This window comes from Mirounga angustirostris, unplaced genomic scaffold (assembly GCF_029215605.1).
Source record: "Mirounga angustirostris isolate CCGP_5_RB_7025 unplaced genomic scaffold, mMirAng1.0.hap1 SCAF_13, whole genome shotgun sequence".
Lineage (NCBI taxonomy): Eukaryota > Metazoa > Chordata > Mammalia > Carnivora > Phocidae > Mirounga > Mirounga angustirostris.
This window is the reverse complement of record NW_026991721.1, coordinates 38,544,350-38,570,043: the sequence shown is the minus strand read 5'-3', so window position 1 is coordinate 38,570,043 and position 25,694 is coordinate 38,544,350. Positions and strand designations below refer to the sequence as shown.

The 25,694-nt window shown below is 40.4% G+C and overlaps 2 protein-coding genes across 16 annotated transcripts in view; one reads left to right on the top strand and one right to left on the bottom strand.

Annotated features, from left to right (window-relative positions):
* The window catches only part of LOC123857319 (BLOC-2 complex member HPS5), a 50,186-nt gene extending 29,488 nt beyond the window's left edge, over positions 1-20,698 (bottom strand). For 9 of the 14 annotated variants that reach the window (XR_010406928.1, XR_010406929.1, XR_010406930.1 and 6 more), the window contains exons 1-7: positions 20,316-20,562; positions 14,248-14,411; positions 6,857-6,967; positions 6,625-6,689; positions 5,635-5,827; positions 3,952-4,085; positions 160-372 (exon numbers count right to left, since the gene is read on the bottom strand). Coding sequence is in view for 10 of the 14 variants with exons in the window: in XM_064576758.1 (XP_064432828.1) it covers positions 160-372; positions 3,952-4,085; positions 5,635-5,827; positions 6,625-6,689; positions 6,857-6,967; positions 14,248-14,355 (824 nt within the window). In the remaining 4 variants the exon portion in view is untranslated. The other 5 variants (XM_064576754.1, XM_064576757.1, XM_064576755.1 and 2 more) reach the window with 5 other exon arrangements.
* A 9-nt stretch (positions 20,699-20,707) lies between these two features.
* The window catches only part of GTF2H1 (general transcription factor IIH subunit 1), a 38,566-nt gene continuing 33,579 nt past the window's right edge, over positions 20,708-25,694 (top strand). Inside the window, exon 1 of one of the 2 annotated variants that reach the window (XM_045894045.3) lies at positions 20,708-21,115. The gene's annotated coding sequence lies outside the window, so the exon portion shown is untranslated. The remainder of the gene's footprint in view (positions 21,116-25,694) is intronic. The other variant, XM_045894044.3, reaches the window with a different exon arrangement.

Sequence of the window (25,694 nt, the reverse complement as noted above, 5' to 3'; positions counted from 1 at the left end):
TTAAAGACTTTTTGGTTTCTCTAAGTCTTTAATAAAAATTCCACTTCACTCTCAGAAGGCATAGTAAAATCTTTAACTCATCTAGAATATACGAGATTTCAACACAACTCCTGCAATTAAATTCCTTAAATTGTCCCTACCAGCCATACAAATCATTACCTTAGAGTAATCACAGGGAGAGGTGGTGACGAGAGGAGTTTCTTAAACTGATGTGTACTTATAACTTCCCCATCAAAGTTCACTTCCCACATCCTGGAGCCTGGGCGAGCACAATATATTAGGGGTTGCTGGCCTGAGGAACATCTTCCAGGGAAGAAACAAGCTCCGTATTCTCCCTCTCTTTCCTTGCTTCCGATTCTCCAAAATTTTTCTCTAATCCCCAAAAAAGAAGAGAAAGCATGTTTACTTATAAAAAAAAAAAGTCAAAAACAATGGCACTACAAAGCAGCATGGCCATAATAACCACTCCCATAATGTCCTCTCTGGAAAGAACAGCAGCTTGGAAAGTCAAAACAGGGCTCTAGCTTTGATTTGCCATTAACTATTTCTATAACAGGAAGCAAACCACTTCACATTAGTACTCAGTTTATTATCCACAGAATAGGGGCTCATAATTAATAAAAGGCCCCTTTCAAATCTACAAAATGAGTGCTAGCAAACCACTTCATACATCCTTAAATCCTATTGACAAATTATTTAAAAAATCCATCCCAAGTCGCCTGTAAAAGGTGGACACTCCATGGAAGCTACTAAGCTACCTCTCCAACCCTGTCTTCCAGCCATTCCCGTACTACAAACACCCAGTAAACGCCTCACTCTTTCCTCCAAATGCTGAGTCCTTCTGAAACTCTGCAACTTTGAACATTCTGTTCCCTTATGATTACGTAAACTAAATCGACAGAAGAGCTTAGTACACTGCCTGGGAACATGGAAGGTGACAATGTGAAGGTGTCTCATCCTAAAACCTGCTTTCCTTATTCTTTAGCACTTCATCATTCTTCCGCTAAGAGACTTCTTCAATGCCCATAAGCTGAATTACATGCTTCCCAGAGCACTCACCACATTATACAGGGCAACTGTGTCTATTAGAACAATAGATTACGACCTTCTTTAAGACAAAGGCCATTTCTTGCTCTTCTTTAGTTTAATGCCCACGCACAGCATCTGGCCTATAGAAAGCACTAACCAGACATTGCAGTGCTCCATATACTCAAACTCTTCTAGTAGAGAATGATCTCATATGCTCTCTGGTGTGAATTTACAAGGTGACCTTAGACATAATTTAATAAATATCCCTGTACTTATTTGTTTCATGAGTAAAATGTAACCTCAGCTTTAGTATATGAAGAACTGTAAGAACAGTACATACCCTGAGAACATGGATGTGAAAGTGCCTCGAAATGCATACAGAGCAATCTAAGAAGTTATGGATTTATTACTTATGTTCCTTATTTGGGAAATTATTTCTTGACTACCTTATATCCTCTATGATGCTTAATACAGTGCTAAGGGTCCAGAAGAGTGCAATAAATGTTTGCTGAGTGAACAAATATAGGCAACTCATTCTTACTCGTATGCTCATTAACCTTGCTTTCTACATTTTCAAATATGTAACAGGCACAAGGCTAGTAAGTATTTCATATACGTTATCTTAGTTAATCCCTAAAACTATCTCCACCTTCTGGATGGGGAAACCAACATTTAGCATGGCTTAAAAAGTGGCAGAGCCAGAATTTGCAATCATATTGTCAGGCTCCATTAGTCAATGTTCTCTCCCCTATACCATAGTTCTTTGTTTCTATTTTTTCTATTCCTTCCTGGGATCCACCTTGCTCATCAACAATACTAACAGAAAGTAGCCAGTGGCTGGCAGGAGAAGAAAATTTGTATCTATCCCTTCAATTAGCTACTAAGAGCCCCCTTTCCAAAAATAAAAATGCTGGTGCGCCTGATGGCTCAGTCGGTTAAGCATCCGACTCTTGATCTCAGAGTTCAGGTCTTGATCTCAGGGTCATGAGTTTAAGACCCGCATTGGGCTCCATGCTGGGTGTATAGCCTACTTAAAAAAAAAAAATGCTGTTTGTTGGGAGGGAATATAGGTTGAAACAAACAAAAAATTTTAAACATAAATGTATTTTTTAAATTATTGTACTATCCATTTCCCCCCATACTGAATTCCAGTCAACAGGAAGTGGGCATTTCTTTAACATGTTATTCTAGCAGCAGAATCTGTTATTCTCATAACCAACTCTAGCCACATCCCTGTGAATGGGAAAATGATGATTAGCAACTCCACTGCACAGAAGGAAAAATAAACCTCTACTTATTTAGCTCTTTATTTTAAAAAGTCTATCATGTATCTTTCTAAATTAGGTCTCTTGGAAAACTTGAAAATCTACAGACAAAAATAGTTAGGAACTTGTTGAAGTTAATACTTTAAAAATCTCAAGTGTGGAGTTAATGGCCAAAGGTCCAACGTCAAAGGATGTTTGGGGGGAACTGTGAGATAAGAGCAGAGGCACAGAATTGAGACAGAAAAGTTCTAGTTTTGCAGGCATGCTCTATCACTTGGGATGCCTAGGCTTTCTGATCTGCAAGAATGAAAGGGTGACACTAGATGATCTCCAATTCTCTAAGTCTAACTTGTCTGAGACAAGTCAGAACCAAGTACACCCTCCTTCCCACTAATTCCATGTAAACTGACCAGGTGCATCTCAAAGCCTTGCCTCTCTGCTGTCCAGCTAGGTTCTCTGGTATCAGACACCTGCTACCTGCTATAACTGGCCTCCTTTCCACATGCCTTTCCCATCCAAGAAAATAAATACATAGTATACCTTCTCCCCAACCTTCCCTCTACCATCCCTGACTCCGGATACATTCCTTCAAACCTTTTGTAATAATCTCCTGCTTTCTAGAATAGCAGCCTTCTAATTGAGATGTATAAACTCCTGGAAATTAAGACTTTCCAAGCCTGGAGAATTCTAAGGACATCAATTTTCAAATCCTGATATTCTATATGCACACTTTCTTAAAATGACCTGAGAACCCACTTAATTAATGTGACATTTAAGGCTGTCACTCTATGGTGCCAATTTACCAACTTGATCTTCCCCAACTGCCCTACTTAAGCCAGGCTGGTAGGTTTTAAAATATGCCTAATTCTTTCTCACTTTTCCCCAAGAGGCTGTTCCTTCCTGCTAGAATGTCCCTTCCTTCCCCTCTTACTCCAAATTTAGCCTACCAAAAATCATCATCAAAATTATTGAAGCTGCCGAGTGGTTTCATGGGGATTCAATATACAATTCTCCTTTATGTATGCTCAAAATTTCCTTAATAAATATTCAAAAGGGTGGCTGGTCCTGAAGAATATGGTAGTGGGGAAAAAAGAATGAGGAGTGAAAATTTCCCTGCAGTGAGGATGGCTGAGGAACTTTAGCACAGTGATACATAATACTTATTCCAAGTTGTTTCCTATTTTGTTCTGGTGTTTCAGAGACCAATCTGTTCAGAGAAACACTCCTTTGCCATTCACTGAACCTTTGGTTCCACCCTTGAGATTTTGGTAAAATATGTCAGCTTCACAAAGCTCTTAATTATTCTTCACCCAATTTTACCCATTAGTAAAATTCTATTAAACATACAACAAATCTAAACAACAACAAATTCAATCAAGGAAGACTTCCTGATTCCCCATATTGAAACAGGCCTTTGTCGGGCCTTCCCTCAAGGTCCTTTGACCATACTTCATGGAGTTAACTGAACATCTGTCTTAGTTGCCCACTGGACTGTCTCAGTCTCCCGTCTTTCCTATTCTCTAACATTAGCTTGCACACAGCTGGTTCCTCATTAGCATCTGTATTACTGAACGAAGGGGTTTGGGCTAGATAACTTCTAAGTCTCTGACAGTTCTAGAATTCTGCATAACCTATGACTCATAGTTGGTCAGTATACCTCTCAGTGTCACACAAGAAGGATCGAGTAAGTGAAGATATAAGTAGTCTTCCATCCAAATAATCTAACTGCACAACACAGGAGTCAACTGTTGTTACTGTCTGAACAGGAAACATCACAAAGGCAGCAGCTGCCTAAAAGAGACATGACAAGGAAAGAAGACTCATCTTTACATACCCATACAATTTCTTTCTCTTTACCTTTTAAGTGAAAATAATTTTGGATAGCAAAATAAAAATTTTAAATGGGCCAAAATTTAATTTGCCTGTTAGGATATCAAAGTTTCACTCATTTAAAAAGCTGTGAAATACTTCGTTACATAACTGTAGAAGACAACTCTTAAGGCTCTGTTTCTGGTTATCTAATCTTAGAAGCTGGAATGACAAAGATAAAAGCAAGTTTTGGAACATGTGACAGAACTTTGTCACACCGAAAACAGTACTTCTCCCTTTGGAAAAAAGACAAATTAGGGCTATACTACCTGTAAGGTTCCGAATGTTTTTTGGGATCAAAATATGTTAGGAATCTAGAGGTAACTTTGATGGGTTACCATGGCCAAATCAGAAGAATATTCTTATGTGTTAATTAAAACAAAATAAGGAAGCCAATGGTAGTTAGATTTCTTCTTTCCTGCAAAAATCCTACGTGGAAATAAGCCAAGCTCCCCACTACAACAATTTTAGAGAAGAGGGACAGTCAGAATTTGGTCTGCTCTGCCTTAATGAGACACAGGAGCCTTCTGTTAGGATAACCTGAAACTTAACCCTTCTACTCCAACAACTGTAGCAGGAAGCCTGGGACCCCGGCAGTTGAACACAATTCAGGAGGTACCTTTTAAGGTTCAATTTATGGTAAGTTACATCCATTCTGAGAAAAAAATATACCTAGACTCATGAGTTTCTTCTAAACAGGGACCAGGAGAATAGGTGCCTGGACAACTCTGTTTCCCATTTTGTTCACACAACTAATAAAGAGGCATCTTATCGGGGCACCTGGGTGGCTCAGTCAGTTAAGCGTCCAACTCTTGGTTTCAGCTCAGGTCGTGATCTCATAGGTCCTGGGATCAAGCCCTGCATCGGGCTCTGAGCTCAGCGAGGAGTCTGAAAGATTCTCTCCCTCTGTCCCTACCCCCATTTATTCTCTCTCTCTCAAAATAAAAAAAAGGAAAGAAAAAAAAGAGGCATCTTTATTTTTTTTTAAAGATTTTGTCAGAGAGAGCGAGCGAGAGAGAGAGCAAGAGCACGTGGACAAGCAGGGGGAGGGGCAGACACAGGGAGAAGCATGCTCCCCACTGAGCATGGAGCCCGATGCGGGACTCAATCCCAGGATCCTGGGATCATGACCCGAGCTGAAGGCAGACGGGTGTCCCGCATCTTAACTTTATTAATACTCTAGTATTAATGCTTAATTTAAGTGTGCCATACAGGTGAATTACAGAGTACTGTAATAGACAATGTGCAAATTATTGAAGTTAACTCACAAAAGATACCCTGCAACAGTATCAAGCTAAACCAGGCTACTATATGTACTACACACAAACAAGTCTCCTCAAAATTAATAGTCTGGGCTCTAGATCAGTCCCCCAAGAAATATAATAGATATAATTGTGTCCTTCAATTGAAATTATGTAAGACAGTATCTTATATCTCACCCACATACACAAAGAACTGGACTGATTCTTACCTTTGCTTGCTTAGAAGTGTTAAGTTTGATGGCAGAAACTTTCCCCATATGATCACCTACAAAAACTCTAAGAATAGCTGTGTCCCAACAGAGAGCTGTAACTTTTCGGCCTTTATGCTCTGAAGACACATAAATTCGTTCTGGTTTCCCACGACGCTCCTGATTTAATTCCCAAACAACTACAAGACCTTGACTGCAAGAAAATGAGTCATAGAGGCAGATTTTTGGCAATGGTGAAAAAGGTGCAATTTCTTTGTATCACAGTATCAATTATATTAAATATACAGGCAAACTCCTGTTCTTCAAAAAAAAAAAAAATAAGTAGAAAGTCAAGATACTAATTTCCTTGCTTTTAGTCCACCTATCTAGTACAAGAGAACTTAGACTTTCTAAATTATCTCTGTCACCTTTCTCTTTTAAGGCCACTGAAATATTGTTGCCTCACACTGACATTTTCCATAAACCATAGTGACCAACTATCTATCTGTCCTGGTTTGCAGGGAACTGAGAGATTTCCTCAGGACACGAGACTTTCAGTGCTAAAATTGGGGACAATCATAGGCAAACCAGGATGGTTGGCCACCCTAACAAACATACAACTACATCTGTCAATTTAAACTGTATTTAGAGGGTCACCTGGGTGGCTCAGTCAGTTAAGTGTCTTTGGACTCTTGATTTCGGCTCAGGTCGTGATCTCAGGGTCATAGATGGAACCCCTGCATGGCATCAGGCTCCACACTCAGCAGACAGCCTGCTTGGGATTCTTTCTCTCCCTCTTCCTCTGCCCTTCCCCCTGCTGGCGTGAGGGCTCACTCTCAAAAAAATAAAATAATAAAATAAAATAAAATAAAATAAAATAAAATAAATAAAATAAAATAAAATATAAAATTAAATTAAATTAAATCAAAATAAAATAAGATAAATAATAAAATAAAATAAAATAAAAAATGTATTTAGGAAAGATCAGATCATTTTAAAGGAGTTTCTCACCTGGTAGCTACAGCAACATAATCATCATCATGTAAACAACAGGCAACCTGAGAAATTGCACCTTCCTGTAACACAAAAGGAAAAATATTAGGCGTCTCAAAAATGTTCATTTTTTACTTTTAAATCTCAAGATTTACATTCCCCTTTTACTCCAAATGATTATTCATAATAGAGAAATTCAAATTTACGAAAGATAGTCCAAATGGTATGACAGGACTACCCTTAATCTTACCCTGTGTGAAAGAAAAAGCCTGTGCTTCCAGCCTTCTTTCTGAATGAGATTGAGTCCTCCTCCTGAACTGCCCAAAGCCAACCATTTCCGAGACACAGCTATGCTCGTGCACTAAAAACATTTAAACAGACAAGATCATCATAGTCACATAACCAAATTAACTACCGGAAATAAATACGAAAGGATCTGTGTAGCAGGTTCCTCCCCCAACCCTACCCCCTGCCCAGTTGGCCACCACATAATGGCACTCACCCTTTCATTCTAGTATAGTGAAACATACAGAACATTTTGGTTTTAAATGTTTAATTGAATCTCAAAATGACTGAATAGGCTCAACTGTACAAATGAGTAATTTTCTCTTAGCAAAATCCAGTTATCAGACCATTCATCTTTTGCATAATTTGGCTAGGTCATTCCAATGTTGACCACAAGGATGAAAGATCAAGTAAGTCTCCAGGCGATAAAGCAATGCTTTAACCATTTACTCACTGGCACACAGTCTACATAACTGGCACACAAACTACCCACAGCTTTTAGAACAAGTAGGACTGTGGAGGACACAGATGCAGGTCAATTATGTCTCCCCCAACCACGCTCAGCTTGCTGATTCCTTTCCTTATCTACCAGAAAAAAACAGTGGCCATGCTGGGCCCAATAATATTCTGTGGCAAAATTTGTTGCTTGGCTGATGAACAGACACTCCCAACACTCTCAACCTTGCTTTCCACCACAGAAGCTGGAAAATCTAAATATTCATTTACCCAGTCTCTCTCTCCTTTTTTAAGATTTTATTTATTTATTTGACAGAGAGAGAGAGAGCACAAGCAGGGGAAGCAGCAGGCAGAGGGAGAGGGAGAAGCAGGCTCCCCGCTGAGCAGGGAGCTTCACATGGGGCTCTGATCCCAGGACCCTGAGATCACGACCTGAGCCGAAGGCAGATGCTTAACTGACTGAGCCACCCAGGTGCCCCATTACCCATTTTCTCTTGAAGCTAGGGGGGAGCTATGTGACTAACATCCAGCTAATAATAAGCCTGCTAGAGTTTCTTAGAAAGGTTTGCCTTACTAGGTAAAACGCAGAGTCAAAGAAAAGAAAGCCTTTGAAAAACAATGGTAATGATACAATAATAGTAGGGGACTTGAACACCCTATTCACATCGATGGATAAATCATCCAAACAGAAAATCAACAAGAAAACAGTGGCTTTGAATGACACGCTGCACCAGATGAATTTAACAGGCATATTCAGAACATTCCACCCTAAAACAGCAGAATACACACTCTTTAAAGTGCACATGGAACAGTTTCCAGAATAGATCACACATTAGGCCACAAAACAAGTCTCAATAAATTAAAACAAAATCAAAGTCCTACCATGCACCTTTTCTGACCACAACACTATGAAACTAGAAATCAACCACAATAAAAAATTTGGAAAGAGCACAAATACATGGATATTAAATAATATGCTACTAAACAATGAATGGATCAACCAAGAAATCAAAGAAGAAATAAAAAATTACATGGAAACAAATGAAAATGAAAACAATGGTCCAAAATCTTTGATGCAGCAAAAGTAGTTCTAAGAGCGAAGTTGACAGCAATACAGGCCTACAATCAAGACACAAGAAAAATCTCAAACAACCTAACCTCACACCTAAAGAGCTAGAAAAAGGAGGATAAAACCTAAACCAAGCAAAAGGAAGGAAATAATAAAGATTAGAGCAGAAAAAAAAAATGATATAGAAACTAAAAAAATACAACAGATCAGTGAAACCAGGAGCTGGTTCTCTGAAAAGATCAACAAAATTGATAAACCTGTAGCCAGACTCATTAAAAAAAAAACAAAACAGAGAGAAGACCCAAATAAACAAAATCACTAATGAAAGAGGAGAAATAACCAACACCACAGAAATAAAACTGTAACAGAATATTATGAAAACCTGTATGCCAACAAACTGGACAACTTAAAAGAAATGGGTAAGTTCCAAGAAATATAATCTCCCAAAACTGTTCCTAGAAATTTAATCTCCCAAAACTAAAGCAGGAGGAAATAGAAAATTTGAACAGACCAATTACCAGCAATGAAACTGAATTGAAGTAATCAAAAAACTCCCAACAAACAAAAGTCCAAGGCCAGATGGCTTCACAAGAGAATTCTATGAAAATTTAAAGAAGAGTTACTACTGGGGCGCCTAGGTGGTTCAGTAGTTGGTTGAGCATCTGACTCTTGGTTTGTTTTCATTGTTTTGTTTTAATTAAAGATTTTTATTTATTTATTTATTTGTCAGAGAGAGAGAGAGAGCGAACACGAGGGAGTGCGCATGCACAAGCAGGGGGAGCAGCAGGCAGAGGGAGAAGCAGGCTCCCCACTGAGCAGGGAGCCTGATGCGGGACTTAATCCCAGGACCCCAGGATCATGACCTGAGTTGAAGGCAGACACTTAACCAACTGAGCCAGCCAGGTATTCCTGACTCTTGGTTTTGCTCAGGTCATGATCTTGGGGTCGTGGGATCAAGTACCGCCCTCCAGTCGGGATCCACACTCAGTGGGGAATCTTCCTGGGGTTCTCTCTCTCCCCCTCTTCCTCTGCCCTCCCCCCACCTGCATGTGCACACTGCTCACTTACTCTCTAAAACAAAGAAATAAATCTTTAAAATAAATAAATAAGACTTACTACCTATTCTTCTCAAACTATTCCAAAAAATACAAGAGGAAGGAAAACTTCCAAATTCATTCAATGAGGCCATTACCACCCTGATATCAAAACCAGATAAAAACACCACAAAAAACAGAACTACAGGCCAATATCTCTCATGAATATTGAAGCAAATATCCTCAACAAAATATTAGCAAGCTGAATCCAACAATACATTAAAAAAATCACATACCCAATCAAATGGGATTTATTCCCAGGATACAAGGATGATTCAGTATTCGCAAACAATCAACATGATACATCACATAAGTAAGAAAAAGGATAAGAACCATACAATCATTTCAATAGATGCAGAAAAAACACCTGACAAGGTACAAAATCCATTCATGATAAAAATCCTCTGCAAAGTAGGTCCAGAGGGAACATACTTCAACATAATAAAGACCTTCTATGAAAAATCCACAGACGACATCATACTCAATGGGCTAAAACGGACCTGTTCCCCTAAGGTCAGGAACAAGACAAGGATGTCCAATCTCACCACTTTTACTCAACATACTACTGGAAGTCCTAGCCACAGATAGTAGACAACATAAAGAAATAAAAGGCACTGAAATCAGTAAGGAAGAAGTAACACCCCCACTACTTGCAGATAACATGATAGTATATATAGAAAACCCTAAGGACTCCACCAAAAAACTACCAGATCTGATAAAGTAAATACAGTAAAGTCACAGGATACAAAATCAATGTACAGAAATCTGTTGCATTCCTATACACTATTAATGAAGCAGCAGAAAATGAAATTAAAAAAAAAAAATCCCGTTTACAACTGCACCAAAAACAGTATCAAAGAATAAATTTAACCAAAAGAGATGAAAATCCTGTACTCTGAAAACTATAAAACACCGATGAAAGAAATTCAAGATGATGCAAAAAAAAAAAAAAGGAAAGATGTTCCATGCTCACAGGTTGGAAGAACAAATATTGTTGAAATGTCTATACTACCCAACACAATCTACAGATTTAATGCAATCTGTATCAAAATACCAACAGCATTTTTCACAGAACTACAACGAACAATTCCAAAATTTGTATGAAACTACAAAAGGGGGCACCTGGGTGGCTCATTCGTTAAGCGTCTGCCTTCAGCTCAGGTCATGATCCCAGGGTCCTGGGATAGAGCCCCACATCGGGCTCCCTGCTCAGCGGGAAGCCTGAATCTCCCTCTCCAACTCCCCCTCCTTGTGTTCCCTCTCTCACTTTCTCTCTCTCTGTGTCAAATAAATAAATAAAATCTTTAAAAAAAAAAAGAAAGAAACTACAGAAGGCCTTGAAGAGCCAAAGCAATCTTGAAACACTGGAGGTATCACAAGTCTCGATTTCAAGTTATGTTACAAAGTGGTAGTAATTAAAACAGTATGGTACTGGCATAAAAACAGACACATAGATCAATGGAACAGAACAGAAAATCCAGAAATAAACCCACGAGTATAAGGTCAATTAATCTTCAACAAAGGAGGAATAAATAAACAATGGGAAAAAACAGTCTCTTTAACAAATAGTGCTGGGAAAACTGGGACAGCCACGTGCAAAAGAATGAAACTGGACCACTTTCTAACCCCATACACAAAAATAAACTAAAAATGGATTACAGACCTAAATGTGAGACCTGAAACCAAAAAATCCAAGAAGAGAGCATAGGCAGTTATCTCGGACATTGGCCACAGCAACATTTTTCTAGACATGTCTCCTGAGGCAAAGGAAATAAAAGCCAAAATAAACTAGTGGGACTATATCAAAATAAAAAGTTTCTACACAACAAAGGAAACAATCAACAAAACTAAAAGGTAACCTACTGAATGGGAAAAGATATTTATAAACAACATTTCCGATAAAGGGTTAGTATCCAAAATATACAGATAACTTATACAACTCAATACTCAAAAACCCAAAATATCCAAAAAATAATCTGACTAAAAAATGGGCAGATGACATGAACAAACATTCTTCCAAAGAGGACATACAGATGGCCAACAGATACATGAAAAGATGCTCAATATCACTCATCATCAGGGAAATGCAAATCAAAACCAAAATAAGACATCACCTCCTACCTATCAGAGTGGCTAAAATCAAAAACACAAGAAACAAGTGTTGGCAAGGATGTGGAGAAAAGGAACCCTTTTGCACTGTTGGTGGGAATGAAAACCAGCACAGCCGCTGTGGAAAACAGTATGGAGATTCCTCAAAAAATTAAAAGCAGAACTACTCTAGGACCCAGTAATTGCTCTACTGGGTATTTACACAAAAAATACAAAGAACATGGGGCACCTGGGTGGCTCAGTCAGTTAAGCATCCACCTTCGGCTTGGGTCATGATCTCGGGGTTCTGGGATTGAGCCCCACATCAGGCTCTCTGCTCAGCAGTGAGTCTGCTCCTTCCTCTCCCTCTGTGCGCATTCTCTCTTTCTCTCTCTCTCAAATAAATAACTTTTTTTAAAAAAATAAAAAAACACTAATTCAGAGGGATACATGCACCTCTACGTTTACTACCGTGTTATTTACAACAGCCAAACTATGGAAGTAGCTCAAGTGTCCATCGACAAATGAATGGATAAAGAAAATGTGGTATATATCTACAACAAAATATTACTCAGCCATAGAAAAAGAATGAAATCTTGCCATGTGCACCCACATGGATGGAGCTAGAGTGTATAATGCTAAGTGAAGTCAGAGAAAGATAAAATACCATATGATCTCACTGTGGAATTTAAGAAACAAACAAGCAAAGGAAAAAAAAAAGAGCTAAAGAAACAAACCAAGAAACAGACTTTTTTTTTTTTTTTTAAAGAGGGGGAGGGAGAGTCAGGGGGAAAAGGAGAGAAAGCATCCCAAGCAGGCTCCACACTCAGCACGGAACCCAGTGCAGAGCTGGATCCCACAACCCTGAGATCGCGACCTGAGCCAAAACTGAAAAGTGGATGCTTAACCAACTGAGCTACTCAGGTGCCCCAAGAAACAGACAATCTTAACTATAGAGAACAAACTGATGGTTACCAGAAGGGAGGTAGGTGGGGGAACGGGGGAAATAGGGGATGGGGATTAAAAGTACACTTATCATGGGGCAGCTGGGTGGCTCAGTTGGTTAAGAGTCTGCATTCCGCTCAGGTCATGATCTCAGGGTCCTGGGATTGAGCCCCAGCGGGGAGCATGCTTCTCCCTCTCTCTCCCCTGCTAGTGCTCTCTCTCTCACTCTCTCAAATAAGTAAAATCTAAAAAAAAAAAAAAACCTGCTTAAAAAAAGTACACTTATCATGATTTAAAAAAAATAAAATAGGGTGCCTGGGTGGCTCACTCGTTAAGCATCTGCCTTCAGGGTCCTGGGATCGAGTCCCACATCGGGCTCTCTGCTCGGCAGGAAGCCTGCTTCTCCCTCTCCCACTCCCCCTGCTTGTGTCCCCTCTCTCACTGTGTCTCTCTCTGTCAAATAAATTAAAATCTCAAAAATAAATAAATAAAAATAATTTTAAAAATAAAATAAACAGATTTTTTAAAAATAAAAAAATAAAACAATAAACCCAGGGGGGAAAAAAGAAAAGAAAGCCTCTGCTTGTGGCCCCATCTTTCCTGCTTGAGATGCTAATGGAAACATCAAGACTGGAGCCAGGACACCTATTTTGCAACTGTGACTAAAAACCAATATATGGATGATGATAGAACAGGAAAGATGGAGAGCCTGGTACCTCAGTGATATCATTGGGCCACTACACTAAACCCAGAAACAATAGCTTCCAACAGGGTTATAAACACCTTTATTGGTTAAGCCATACTACACCAGGTAGGACATCCCATAACGTGCAGTTAAAAAAGTCTAACTGAAATCAACCCTCATGATCGTTGTTCATTTTACTTTGCCTATTATGTCTTATTCTTTTGCTCAGAGGCTACAAAAGTACTTGGGGGAGCAGAAGTATAAAAATGAAATTATTTTGGAATTGGTTATAAGATTTTCTTCTTCACCATGTCATTCCTGAGTTTATCAGAACTCAGGGTTTGAGGGGAGCACATACTTCTTCCCACAGAACTAACAGCTTTTGCTCTGTTTCCTAAAATGGAGGGTACATCAAACTAACTCCTTGTTTTGGAATGAGCTTAGTATAACGGCAGTGGTTCATGTTGCTTAAAATGCAACACGGTATACTCGTTTATACTATTTTATTTTCAATCAAATACATTATTTTCTGAGAAAAAAACAGATTATTGTGAAGGGAAAAAAATTCAGCAATCAGTACCATGGTTTTCAAGGATGGGAAAGAAGAATTCAAATGAGAGCTCAAAAAGTAAATCAAGAAAGAGCTACAGGGGTGCCTGGGTGGCTCAGTTGGTTAAGCATCTGCCCTCGGCTCAGGTCATGGTCCCGGGGTCCTGGGATCGAGGCCCACATATCAGGCTCCCTGCTCAGTGGGGAGTCTGCTTCTCCCTCTCCCTCTGCCTCACCCCTAGCTTAGTGCTCACGTGCACACACGCTCTCTCTCTCTCTTAAATAAATCTTTAAAAAAAGAAAAAAAGAGCTATGAACATGCTACTTGTATGTAAGGTATTACTAGCACAGGGAAGAACACCCAAGATTCCATCAAACATAAAGAACTACAGGGCAGGGAGCATATATGAAAGAGCACACAGAACATACAAATATGAACATGAAACAGCTACAAGGATCAAGAAATTCACCTTTAGACGACTGGAGTCCAGCCTCAGGGCTGAAAGTAATGGATCCAGAGACTCAAACTCTGCAAGAACATGGCTGTAGGACTCCGGTATCACTGGCACAAAAGTCATTTAGCCGGAAAGTTGAAATTACGTTGAGTGACAGGCACAGTGTTCCTGAATAAAACCTGCAAAAATATAATTTAAGAAGCTCTTCGCTCAGTTAGCATGCATTTAATGGATATATGGAGAACAAAGAGAAACATAAGAAAGGGACAAGGATCCCTACTCTGGAGGTCCTTAGCATCTAAAAGGAAAGAAAGCACACATAAGTAATATTATACGCAACCATCAGCTTGTACTCTATCATTGCCGGACTCTGAAATCCCAGGGAATCAAATCGAGATTCTCAAGGTCTTCCATAATCCTATCCCATTCTATTTATCTCACAGTTTGAGTAAGTAGGATAGGTAATGTGGGATTTAAGAGGAAAATTGGTCAAGCTCTTCTTTGGTAAAATAGCAACCTCAGCTGTACTTCTTCAAGTTGTAAATCTTCTTCTGCCTTTAAGAGTCATTAAAAGGCAACGTTCTTGAGGCGCCAGGGTGGCACAGCCAGTTAAGTGTCTGCCTTCGGCTTGGGTCATGATCCCAAGGTCCTGGGATCGAGCCATGCATCGGGCTCCCTGCTCAGCAGAGAGCCTGCTTCTCCCTCTCCCTTTGCCGCTCTCTCTCTCAAATAAATAAATAAATAAAATCCTTTAAAAATATATATTAGGACGCCTGGATGGCTCAGGGTCCTGGGATGGAGTCCCGCATCGGGCTCCCTGCTAGGCGGGGAGCCTGCTTCTCTCTCTGCCTCTGCCTCTCTGTCTCTCTGACTCTCATGAATAAATAAATAAAACATTTAAAAATAAATTTAAAAATAAAAAATAAAAAAATAAAAATATATATTTAAAAAAAAGCAACGTTCTCTAAAGGCTTCAAACTATAAACCCTTATCAGCAAGTTCAACAGTTATCAGCCAACAATTTAACTGTGCTTAATAGAAAGAGACCTCTGGATCTCTTTCTCCAAACCATCAGGGGCTCAGTATCTGTTGAATGAATGCACCTACTAAGTGGGATGTAAAGTGCAGGGAATTAAAACTCAAAGAAAAGTAAGAGCTTCAATAAGAGAATTGATATGAATGAATAGGAATAAGAATACAAGACAGCAAATGCTAAATACCCAATGAAGACTTTGTAAACTAACACAAGAGTTTATCTGTTCAGCAACTCTCAAGTGTACATTTTTGTCAAATTGCACCAACTTCCAAAAAAGAAATAAAGTTCAAGGAAATTCTTACCCATTAATTTTAACTTTTCTCAGTCATTTGTAACATGCCAAATTAAAAGCAAACACTACAGAAAAATTTAGAAACCACCATTTCTATTTGTTTTTAAATTATTTATACTTTTTAATTTTTTTTCGGAACTACATGTATTTACTCATTCATATATTCATCAAATATGTACATAGTGTCACCAGCTAGACCCTAAAACATAACCTTTACTTCTCACCCGCTTGTTGCCACTGACCTTTGTCCCACATTTTTCCTTAAGCTCTTCTTTCCAGCTTATCTCTTCACTCAGGCAAAAGACCCGAGGGGCCTAACATCCCGTGATAGAAACCGAAACTACCCCTCAAGCAGTAACCATTGCCTGGACGGGGGCTGTCAGCTCAGGCGGCCCAGACCCTTCTGAGCTCACCGCCCCCCCCGCGCCCCCCCGCCCCCCGACTCACGCCTGCGCAGATGGACCGCGGAGTGACCGACGGTTACCTTTACCTCAATGGAACACTAAAATCTCCACCCAAGACGGAGCACGAGCCTGCTTTACATGACATACAATGTACGTATGAGCATGTTTCCGTAAGGACCTTACGCCCGCCCCGACACAGGACGACAAGGCTCCCCTATCTAAATAGTCATCCTAGCCCTCAGTAAAAGCAACGCACTCGCCCTTGCTCGGGGAGTCACAGGTTTGGACGTTACTCCCCATGATCTTATTTGCTGCAAATGAAGTTTCCTTCGTGCGACAACTCATGTCGTGTAGTTTCTACCTACCTCAAAGTTAGGTTACAATAGCACCGACTTGTGCACTGCTCTAGGTCCAGGAGATAAAACAGGACAAAACAGTCCTAACATTCATGGAGCATACTTCCCAGTGTCAAAACACACAAAAGCTTATGATTTTTTTAATTGCATAGACATAATATAGTCTTATTTCCTATTCATTATACTGTTCTTTTAATACAGCTTGACCTCTGCAAGGAGAATAGCATTTCAAGAAAAACAACAAATCTTTAGTAGTCCCATACTCAAAATATCTGAAACTTACAGGGCGCCTAGCTGGCTCAGTCAGTGGAGTGTGTGACTCTTGATCTCAGGGTTGTGAGTTCAAGCCCTACTCTGGGTGTAGAGATTAACTAAAAATAAATCTTTCAGAGTGCCAAGGTGGCTCAGTTGGTAAAGGGTATGCTTTCGGCTCAGGTCACGATCCTGGAGTCCTGGGATTGAGACCCATGAGGCTCCTTGCTCAACTGGGAGTCTGCTTCTCCTCCCTCTACCCCTCCCTCCTTTCATGCTCTCTCTCTCAAATAAATCAATAAAATCATTTTAAAAATAAATAAAATCTTTACCAAAAAAATTGAGAATTCCTGACCTATGAAAAATCTCTCATTCTTTTCACTCATTCATTTTATTGAGTTCCTAGTAAAATATGAGGCACAATGGTGGGAACAAGACAAAATAATTCCAGAAATCAGTCACTTTATAAATAGGGAGAAAATGAACACACACCCCCCTCATAAGGGAGACATAAGCAAAGTGCTATGTTGGAACTTAGAGGACAGAAAAATCACATTGAGTTAAAGGGAACCATAAAAAACTTCCTAAGGGAAGTAGCACTGGAACTGAGTAGGCTTTTATTAGAAGGAAAAGGAAAAGGGCAGCAATAAGCAGAAATATAGAGGATACATTTAGAGATACATTTAGTCTTTGGTTGAAACACAGGAATACAAGGAATGGAGTAATGAAAGATAAAAGTGGAAGAGTAATTCAGCACAAGGTATGAAATACTTTGACTTTCAAACCAAGGAACCTGAATAAATTTTAATTTGAGGGGCAACTGAAAGGCATTGAAGGATTTGGTATTAGTCACATAATTTCTGTTAAGTGCTGTGGACACACACTAGAAAACAGACTTGAGAAAAGTGTTGAGTGGTAAGGAAGTAAAGGTAAGGCCTTCCAATTACCGAAGAAATCTGGCAGGGAAGAAAACCTCTCTCTTTTTTTTTTAAGACTTATTTGAAGGTGGGGGGCAGAGGGAGAGAATCTTCAAGCAGACACACTGCTGAGTGAGGAGCCGGAGGTGGGGTACTATCCTACAACCCATGAGGTCGTGACCTGAGCTGAAATCAAGAATCCAACACGACCAAGCCACCCAGGCACCCCAACCTCTCTTCACTTTCTGACCAGGAGAGACTCAAACAGATTTGTAAGTAGTAGCTAAGAATCTTTAAAATGAAAAGGATTGAAGATACAAGAAAAAGACAAAACCGTAGTATAAAATCTGAAGAAGAAAGAAAGGAATGACATCAAGACCACAGTGTCTATCTCTTCTGTTTGTTATCCTAGGCTCTGAGGTGGATAGGCCATCTGGCCTTGATCTCAGTGTCCTACAAGTTATAATTTAACGAGGTAAAAAGGAACCTAGTAAGTTCCTGTTTTTCTAAAAAAGATTTAATGGGAAATGAGAATGAAAAAGAAACAGCATAAGCAATGTCACTCTGAAGAGAAGTTGCAGGGCCATGGGGTTAAGCCAACTCCAAATTTATACTTCTTTGTGCTTATTCTATCCCTTTAATATTTAAATCTGATCACTTAGAGCTTTTACTAATTATTTCTAACTGTGTCAGGGAGCAAGTTTACTTCTTCCAAAACAACCCTTCAGTATTTGAAAAGTGTTATCAGTGTTATCAGGTCTTCTAAAAATTTAACATTCCCAATTCTTCATTTCTGGCATGACAATTTCCAAATTCCTCTCTATTCTTGTCAACCTTCTACACAGGTGATTTAGTTTGCCTGAAAATATGGTGCCTAGAACTGAACATAATACTCCTTAAGTAGTTGGATAACAGAATAGAATAGAAACACTAACTTCCTGGATTTGAGCACTAAATTTCTATACTACAACCTAAAATAGCATCTGATGTGTTTTTAAAGTGGCCATGTCACACTTTTGATTCAACTAAAACCCAAAGAAATTTTCACATAAAATGAATATAATCTTCCTACCTAATATTTATATACAACAGAATTGAGCTCAACCTGAAATTTGCTATTAATCAAATGTGACAATGAATATAAAAAGTACTTACAAATTTAAATTCTCTGTAAAAACAACAGCAGAATGTTGACAACTGTTAAAGATGGGCTCTGAGTACATGGGGGTTCATTTTATTATCCTATCTATTTTTGTCTATGTTTGAAATTTTCCATAACAAAACTTTTTTAAATATTTTTTTTAAAAGATTTTATTTATTCCAGAGAGAGCAAGCGAGAGTGCGGGGGCAAGGGTGGGTAGGAGGAGGAGAGAATCTCAAGCGGACTCTGTGTCCAATCCAATAGGAGGCTTGATCCCACCACCCCTAGATCATGACCTGAACCCCAATCAAGAGTCACTCAACCTGGCTGAGCCACCCAGGAGCCCCTTTAAGTATATACTTTTTTTTTTTTTTTTTTTTTAAAGATTTTATTTATTTATTTGAGAGAGAGAGAATGAGAGACAGAGAGCATGAGAGGGAGGAGGATCAGAGGGAGAAGCAGACTCCCTGCCGAGCAGGGAGCCCGATGCGGGACTCGATCCCGGGACTCCAGGATCATGACCTGAGCCGAAGGCAGTCGCTTAACCAACTGAGCCACCCAGGCGCCCCTATACTTTTTTTTTTTAAGATTTTATTTATTTGAGAGAGAGGGAAAGTGAGAGAGATCACAGAAGGAGAGGGAGCAGCAGACTTGCCACTGAGTGGAGAGTCCGATGGCGGGATTGATCCCAAGTCCCTAAGATCATGACTTGAGCCAAGGAAGAGGCTTAACCAATCGGAGCCACCCACGTGCCCCTAGTACATACTTTTAAAAAGAAATCTTTGTACAAACCTTCAAACGCTCCCCTTCTTACATAATCTATGATCTCATCCTTACTTCTTTTTCCAGCCTCACCTTCCACTTTATACCCCTATTTTCCAACTATACCAAGTTATCTTTTGTCCCTTTCATTGTATAAACTTTCTGTGCCTCCATGATTTAATATACTGTTTTTTGAATCTTCATCCATCTAACAAAACCCTACCTTTCTGCAAAGCTGAGTTTAAATATTATCTGTTAAGCCTGCACACCTCTAGCCTAACAAAAAAACTTAGCGAATAAAAGGTGGCTATAAATGCTTATCCAAGTCAGTGCAACAATTCTTCTTAAGGGCTGGCTTGCCCAAGGTTACAGAACTCTGCTGAGGCAGAGCTGAGACTAGAACCCACTTCTCCTGAGTCCAAATCTAATCATCTTTCCATTTCCATGCATTAAAACTTGATGGTAACATAAACGAGTAGGATTAAGAAAAGGTTTTTCTCATCACCCTAGTACTCATTTTACCAATGGACCACAATGTTTGCTGCTCACACATCAAAAGCAAACAACAGCGTTCTCTTTCCCCCACTAAGTACGTGAAAGGAGGAAAACAGAAAGAAGCAAACAATTAAAGATACTATGCGAAGGGTAAGTAGGAGATTCCACCATTCCATAACAGGATCTTTTTTTTTTTTTTTTAAAGGTTTTATTTATTTGACAGAGAGAAAAACAGCCAGAGAGGGAACACAAGCAGGGGGAGTGGGAGAGGGAGAAGCAGGATCTTTCTACCCAAGAAGTAATAATCAGAACTCTTCGCCTTAGAGAAATGGCAACTCACTCATAAATGCATCATGCATTCAGCATGCTTTGTACCCACCGCTGCAAACGGTCCCTGCGCACAAGAAGCTTTCTAGCGGAACCAATACCTTTTTTCAGCGGTATCTTTAATACTGTATTCGGATCTCTCCAGGAGAGAAGCCTCAGTAACCAAGTTTTCAAAGCAGGTTCACAGACCAGCAGCACTGCTCAGCCCCGCTTCATCAGTGGATCAGATCCTCTCACGGCTGGCCTCCGGAACACTCACCTAGCAACTACAAGCGGTACAGACACTAAAACGAGTAACTAAGAGCGACACCTGAAAATCTTTCTCCCCTTCCGCACCTCCCCTCCCTGGCTTACGTCATCCAAAAGCGCCGAGGACGCGGGGACAACGCTGTTAACGGTACTTCCTTGTCACGTGACGGGTTACGCCCCTGCTTGCGCGTGGTCCCTCCCCCTCCGGCCGCGGTCGCAATTACGCTCTCTGCGGCCTGCAGTCCACGGGTTGCTGCCGGCTGACGACGCAGCGCCAACAGGGACCGGAGGACCTTTAGGCTAAAGGGGTGAGCCAGCCAGGATCCCGGAACCTTTCACAGCTTGAGACCGGCGAAAGGAAATGAAACAGGCGGGAATCGGCGGGGGAGGGAGGGAACTAGCGGAAGGTGTCATGGCGGCCGCGCTCTGGGTCACGTGCCCGGCAGGCCCGCCTTGGTACTTCCGGTCACGTGCCCTCAGAGTCCTCGCAGCCAGCGATGGAGGCGAGACCCCCCAGTAGCAGAGGCGGTGGCGACGGCGGTGGCTGCTGGGTTTCAGCGTTCTCCCGGCAGCGTCTCTAAGAAGCGCAGCGGAACTCGACTCAACTCAGCCCAGTTACTTACTCCTTGCCCAGGGCCGTAGCTTCCACCTGGTAAGTTTAGACCGAAGAATGGGGGTGGGTGGGTGGGTGAGTGAGGAGCTGACAGGCCCGGGGGCCGCAGGACGGCGCGGGTTCTACCCCTTTTCCCTGTGTCCCTGTTGCCGTCGCCACAACTCCTAAGCTTGCTGTCTCGGTAGCCCTTTATTGTCCTGAAGCGGGAGATAGGCGACCCCTAATCTGCTGGCCTGTAGGAAGTCTGCCCCATTACTAAGAGCAGGGACTCGAAGATTTACCCAAAGCCAGGATTAGACGTGGCTCCGGAGAATGAAGGACGTGGAGGCCTCTGCGTGACAGAGGATCCCTTCCCGTTAGGAAATGTGCTGTTAAGTCTTTCAGCTTCTGTAAGAGAACCGCTTTCACCGTAGTGTCTGCACACCTTTTGCTTGACCTGTCAGTCCTACCGCTTCTTAAAACCTTCTTAACACGTGTGCCAATCCACACGCCCAGTTTTGTTCTATGCCCAATTTTATTGTCTTGTAATGATGCAAAATAGACCACCAACCCATGGAAATGTATAATTATTTTATAAATTCCCCAATGTTCTCAGAGACAAAATTGACTAAAGGAGTATATTCAGTTGACTCTTAAACGCTCATTTTGGCGTCTGTATAGTGGGGGAGGGGGAAGAAATATAAAAACTTACCCTTTTGCGTATTAGAAGACCCAATTTGAAAAACATACAAAAACTAAGTGATTTGAACTGCACCTTGCAGTATTAACTCCATGAGGCAGTGGAACAGTTTCTCCCCACGAATTCTTACTGTGAACTCCAGTATACAAAACAGCATGCTCTTGATGGAATTGAATTTGGGAGGGCCAAGCCCCACCCAGTCAGCTTCCCCTCTTGGAACAGTTTGAAAACCACTTAACTGGGCTTTGGTAAATAAGTCAAAATTGCCAACCCTAAAATAGATTTTTAAAGTCAAAACTAACAAATGAGGTGGAGGAGTCACAACAGAAGGGAAGATAATCTCCAGTATCAGGCCTATGGCTTACAGAAGGACTGGGCTCTGGAGAGAACTTTGTACCTTTTAGCAGACCTAAATCCCTCATTTGGGAAGAAGGGAGAGGTCATTTGAGGCCATTAAACCTGTTCTTTTGCCCTCACTCAGCTGACATTTAACAGTGCAGCAGATTGAAAGTTTGAGTTTCTCTTAGATGATATTACATACATTCACCGTAGTGCAGATGTAAATTAGCCATGCAAATGCAGGGAGGGCTCTTTTTTTTTTTTTTTTTTTTGGTGGGCTCTTTAAAAATACTAGGAAGATTGGTGCAGAGAGGAATCTGTTTAATAAACCAAATGATCAGCTTCCTGCATGTACTGCCCCGGAGGCATTTATCTTCTCCCTGCTGGTTTATCTTTCCACCTTTTAGCCCTGCTTTTCTGTGCTGCTGGGTTTTTTCCCCAATCATCAGACTGAGCTTTCCTAGCATTTTGACCACTATTTCTCCCTCATGGATACTGCTGCTAGGGGTGTCTTGTGCCCTTCTTCTTTTCTCTCTTAGCCTGCCTGCAATGTAGCCAGTATCAGGCATCCAACTAATAAGTCTATCCCTTCCCCACTTTGATTACCAACTGATGGCGCTCTCAATTTTGATATTGTACTCTTATCAGCATGCAGTATTTATTGGTGAATATGAGCATACGTTTCGTTCTGTCTTGGTCTCTGTCGCATTTTCCTCCTTCTGCCTCTCCCTGCACTGCTGTAAAATGAAAAAGTGCTTGGTCTCAAAATTGCTACATCAGTTATTCCCCTTAATAGCTTCATTGTGTGCATAGCTTTCATTAAAATGGTAAATTTTGTTCGCTTTTTACATAGTTTCAAGGTCCTATTCCCTGTTATGCTGAATTGTTAAAATTTTTTTGGATTGCCTCATAGCAAGCAGCATTCCAGATCTCCATTTTGTATGCTGGCAGATACAGCAGCTCTCTCTAATAATCCTTCTTTTAGAGGCTGATACGGAGTTTATATTTCACCTGTTGTCCTTGTTCCTGCCCCATTTATCTCTGCACATTAGAAAGAGATGTAATTTAAAGGTTTCTGTTGATCAGTTTCAAATTCTTTCTGTCCCTATTTCCTTATAAACCAGTTACTGGAATCTCTGAGGAGTGATACTGTGATCTCTGAGAGCTGTAATGCTTCCTGGAGTTTAGCCAAGGATATATGTGCAAAGGTGTCTTATGTATCTTACCAAGCTGGTGTTCTTTTAACGACAAGGATCTTAAATAGATGTCACAGATATTTATTGGACTCTTCATATAGGCCAAATATGTGGCTGGGTGCTGTATTGCAGTGAATACAACACATGCATCCTCTTCCCTTTATGAAGCTTGTAGTCTGTCAGGGGAGAGAGACATTAAAAGAATTACTTTAGAAATTAATTATCATTGTGGTAAGTGCTATCAAGAGAACAGAAAGTCAGGCGCCTGGGTGGCTCAGTCGTTAAGCGTCTGCCTTCGGCTCAGGTCATGATCCCAGAGTCCTGGGATCGAGCCCCACATCAGGCTCCCTGCTCCGTGGGAAGCCTTCTTCTCCCTCTCCCACTCCCGCTGCTTGTGTTCCCTCTCTGGCTGTCTTTCTCTCTGTCAAATAAATAAAACCTTTAAAAAAAAGAGAGAGAACAGAAAGGTCTTGCCTAGTGATTTTGAAACTTAGTACTTTAAGTACCAAAAAAATGAGTAAAAGCCAGTTGATAGGAAAGGAGGAGAATGTGCAAAGGCTCAACAAGGCATGTACATTTAACTTAAAGCAAATATTTAACTGCAAATGAATTAATCCCTTTACTGGAGGATCTTGCTATTTAAAGAAGTCTTGTGGCAGATAATTTCATAAAGTAAATTATCTTTTAAGTAGGGGCACCTGGGTGGCTCAGTCAGTTGAGTGTCTGACTCTTGGTTTCGGCTCACGTCATGATGTTGGGATCCTGGGATTGAGTCTGCTTGTCCCTCTCCTTCCACCTCTACTCCTCCCCCACATGCGCACATGTGAGCTCTCTCTCAAATAAATAATAAAATCTTTAAAAGATAATCTTTTAAGTAAAGTAGATCTTCATTGAGCTGATTTGTTTAAATGGAACTAACCAATATTTTTCATAAACAAAATATTCTGTGGCTCTTATAGAGGCCTGTTGGGAAGAAGTTTTTGCTACCCAAAGAGCGAGCCATCTTCAAGAAAAGTCTGGAAATCACCTAAGGCATTGTAGGATATCCCCACTGGTTCTATTAAACTTTCTAAAAGTTGGGCGCCTGGGTGGCTCAGTTGGTTGGGCGACTGCCTTCGGCTCGGGTCATGATCCCAGAGTCCCAGGATCCAGTCCTGCATTGGGCTCCCCGCTCAGCGGGGAGTCTGCTTCTCCCTCTGACCCTACCCCCTCTTGGGCTCTCTCTGTCACTCTCTCTCTCTCTCAAATAGATAAGTAAAATCTTTAAAAAAATAAACTTTCTAAAACTGGTCTTGTACAATTAATAGAGGTGCTACAAATGAACAAGGAAATTTGCCAAGCAAGTTAGCTGTGAGACAATTGACTAGTCATCCCAATGTTCAATTACTTATCTGATTTATTTTGTGTTCTCCCAAATGGATTTTAATATAAATGGTTTTACGTGCTAGTGACTGACTCCGATGGTTCTCTCCATCTAATTTATTCTCCATTTTACGGTTTCTCTGTCTTCAACTCATCTTTTCTTTCTTACCTTCTTGTGTCAAAAAAATTTTTCTGGGGCGCCTGGGTGGCTCAGTCGTTAAGCGTCTGCCTTCGGCTCAGGTCATGATCCCAGGGTCCTGGGATCGAGTCCCACATCGGGCTCCTTGCTCGTCAGGAAGCCTGCTTCTCCCTCTCCCACTCCCCCTGCTTGTGTTCCTGCTCTCGCTGTCTCTCTCTCTGTCAAATAAATAAATAAAAATCTTTAAAAAAAAAAAAAATTTTTTTTTCTGTTCTTCCCCAAACCTAGTACTTTTTATTTGTGCCTATAAGCCCAGTTAATGGTAGACTTGCTCTATCAGCTGTCCTTGCTCACTGCTTTTCCTCCATATATGGACATACTTAAAATTGTCTTATAATTGTCTGCTTTCCCCCGTCCATAAAGCCTCCCCTCCTATCTTGCAGATTTCGATTCATGTTTCCTAAAATGTGGTTTGTATAGTATACAGTGTAACTTCAGTTAGTACAAACTGTTTTTTTATTCTAAGTTGTTATAATGTGTATTATAGTTAACATTAAAGTATTAAATAGTTCCATAAATGTTATAAAATTTTCTTTATACGTTAAATTTTTAAAGTAAATAAAAAACAATTGATACATATTATAGAAATTTTGAAAATAACAATTGTTTTCTTATACTAACACCCCTAACACTTTTCCCATGTTATCTTATAAACCTCTGGTTTGATAGGGAACAAACTCTTGGAAAGACTCTTTTAATAACTACTTTTCTCATTATAAAATATGTATTTATTATAGATAATCCAGAAAACAAAAAGAACATTCAAGTTGTCTGTAATTCATCACCCATAGGTAACCACTGTGAAGTTCGGTGTATATTCCTCCAGTCCATGCAAAATAGCAT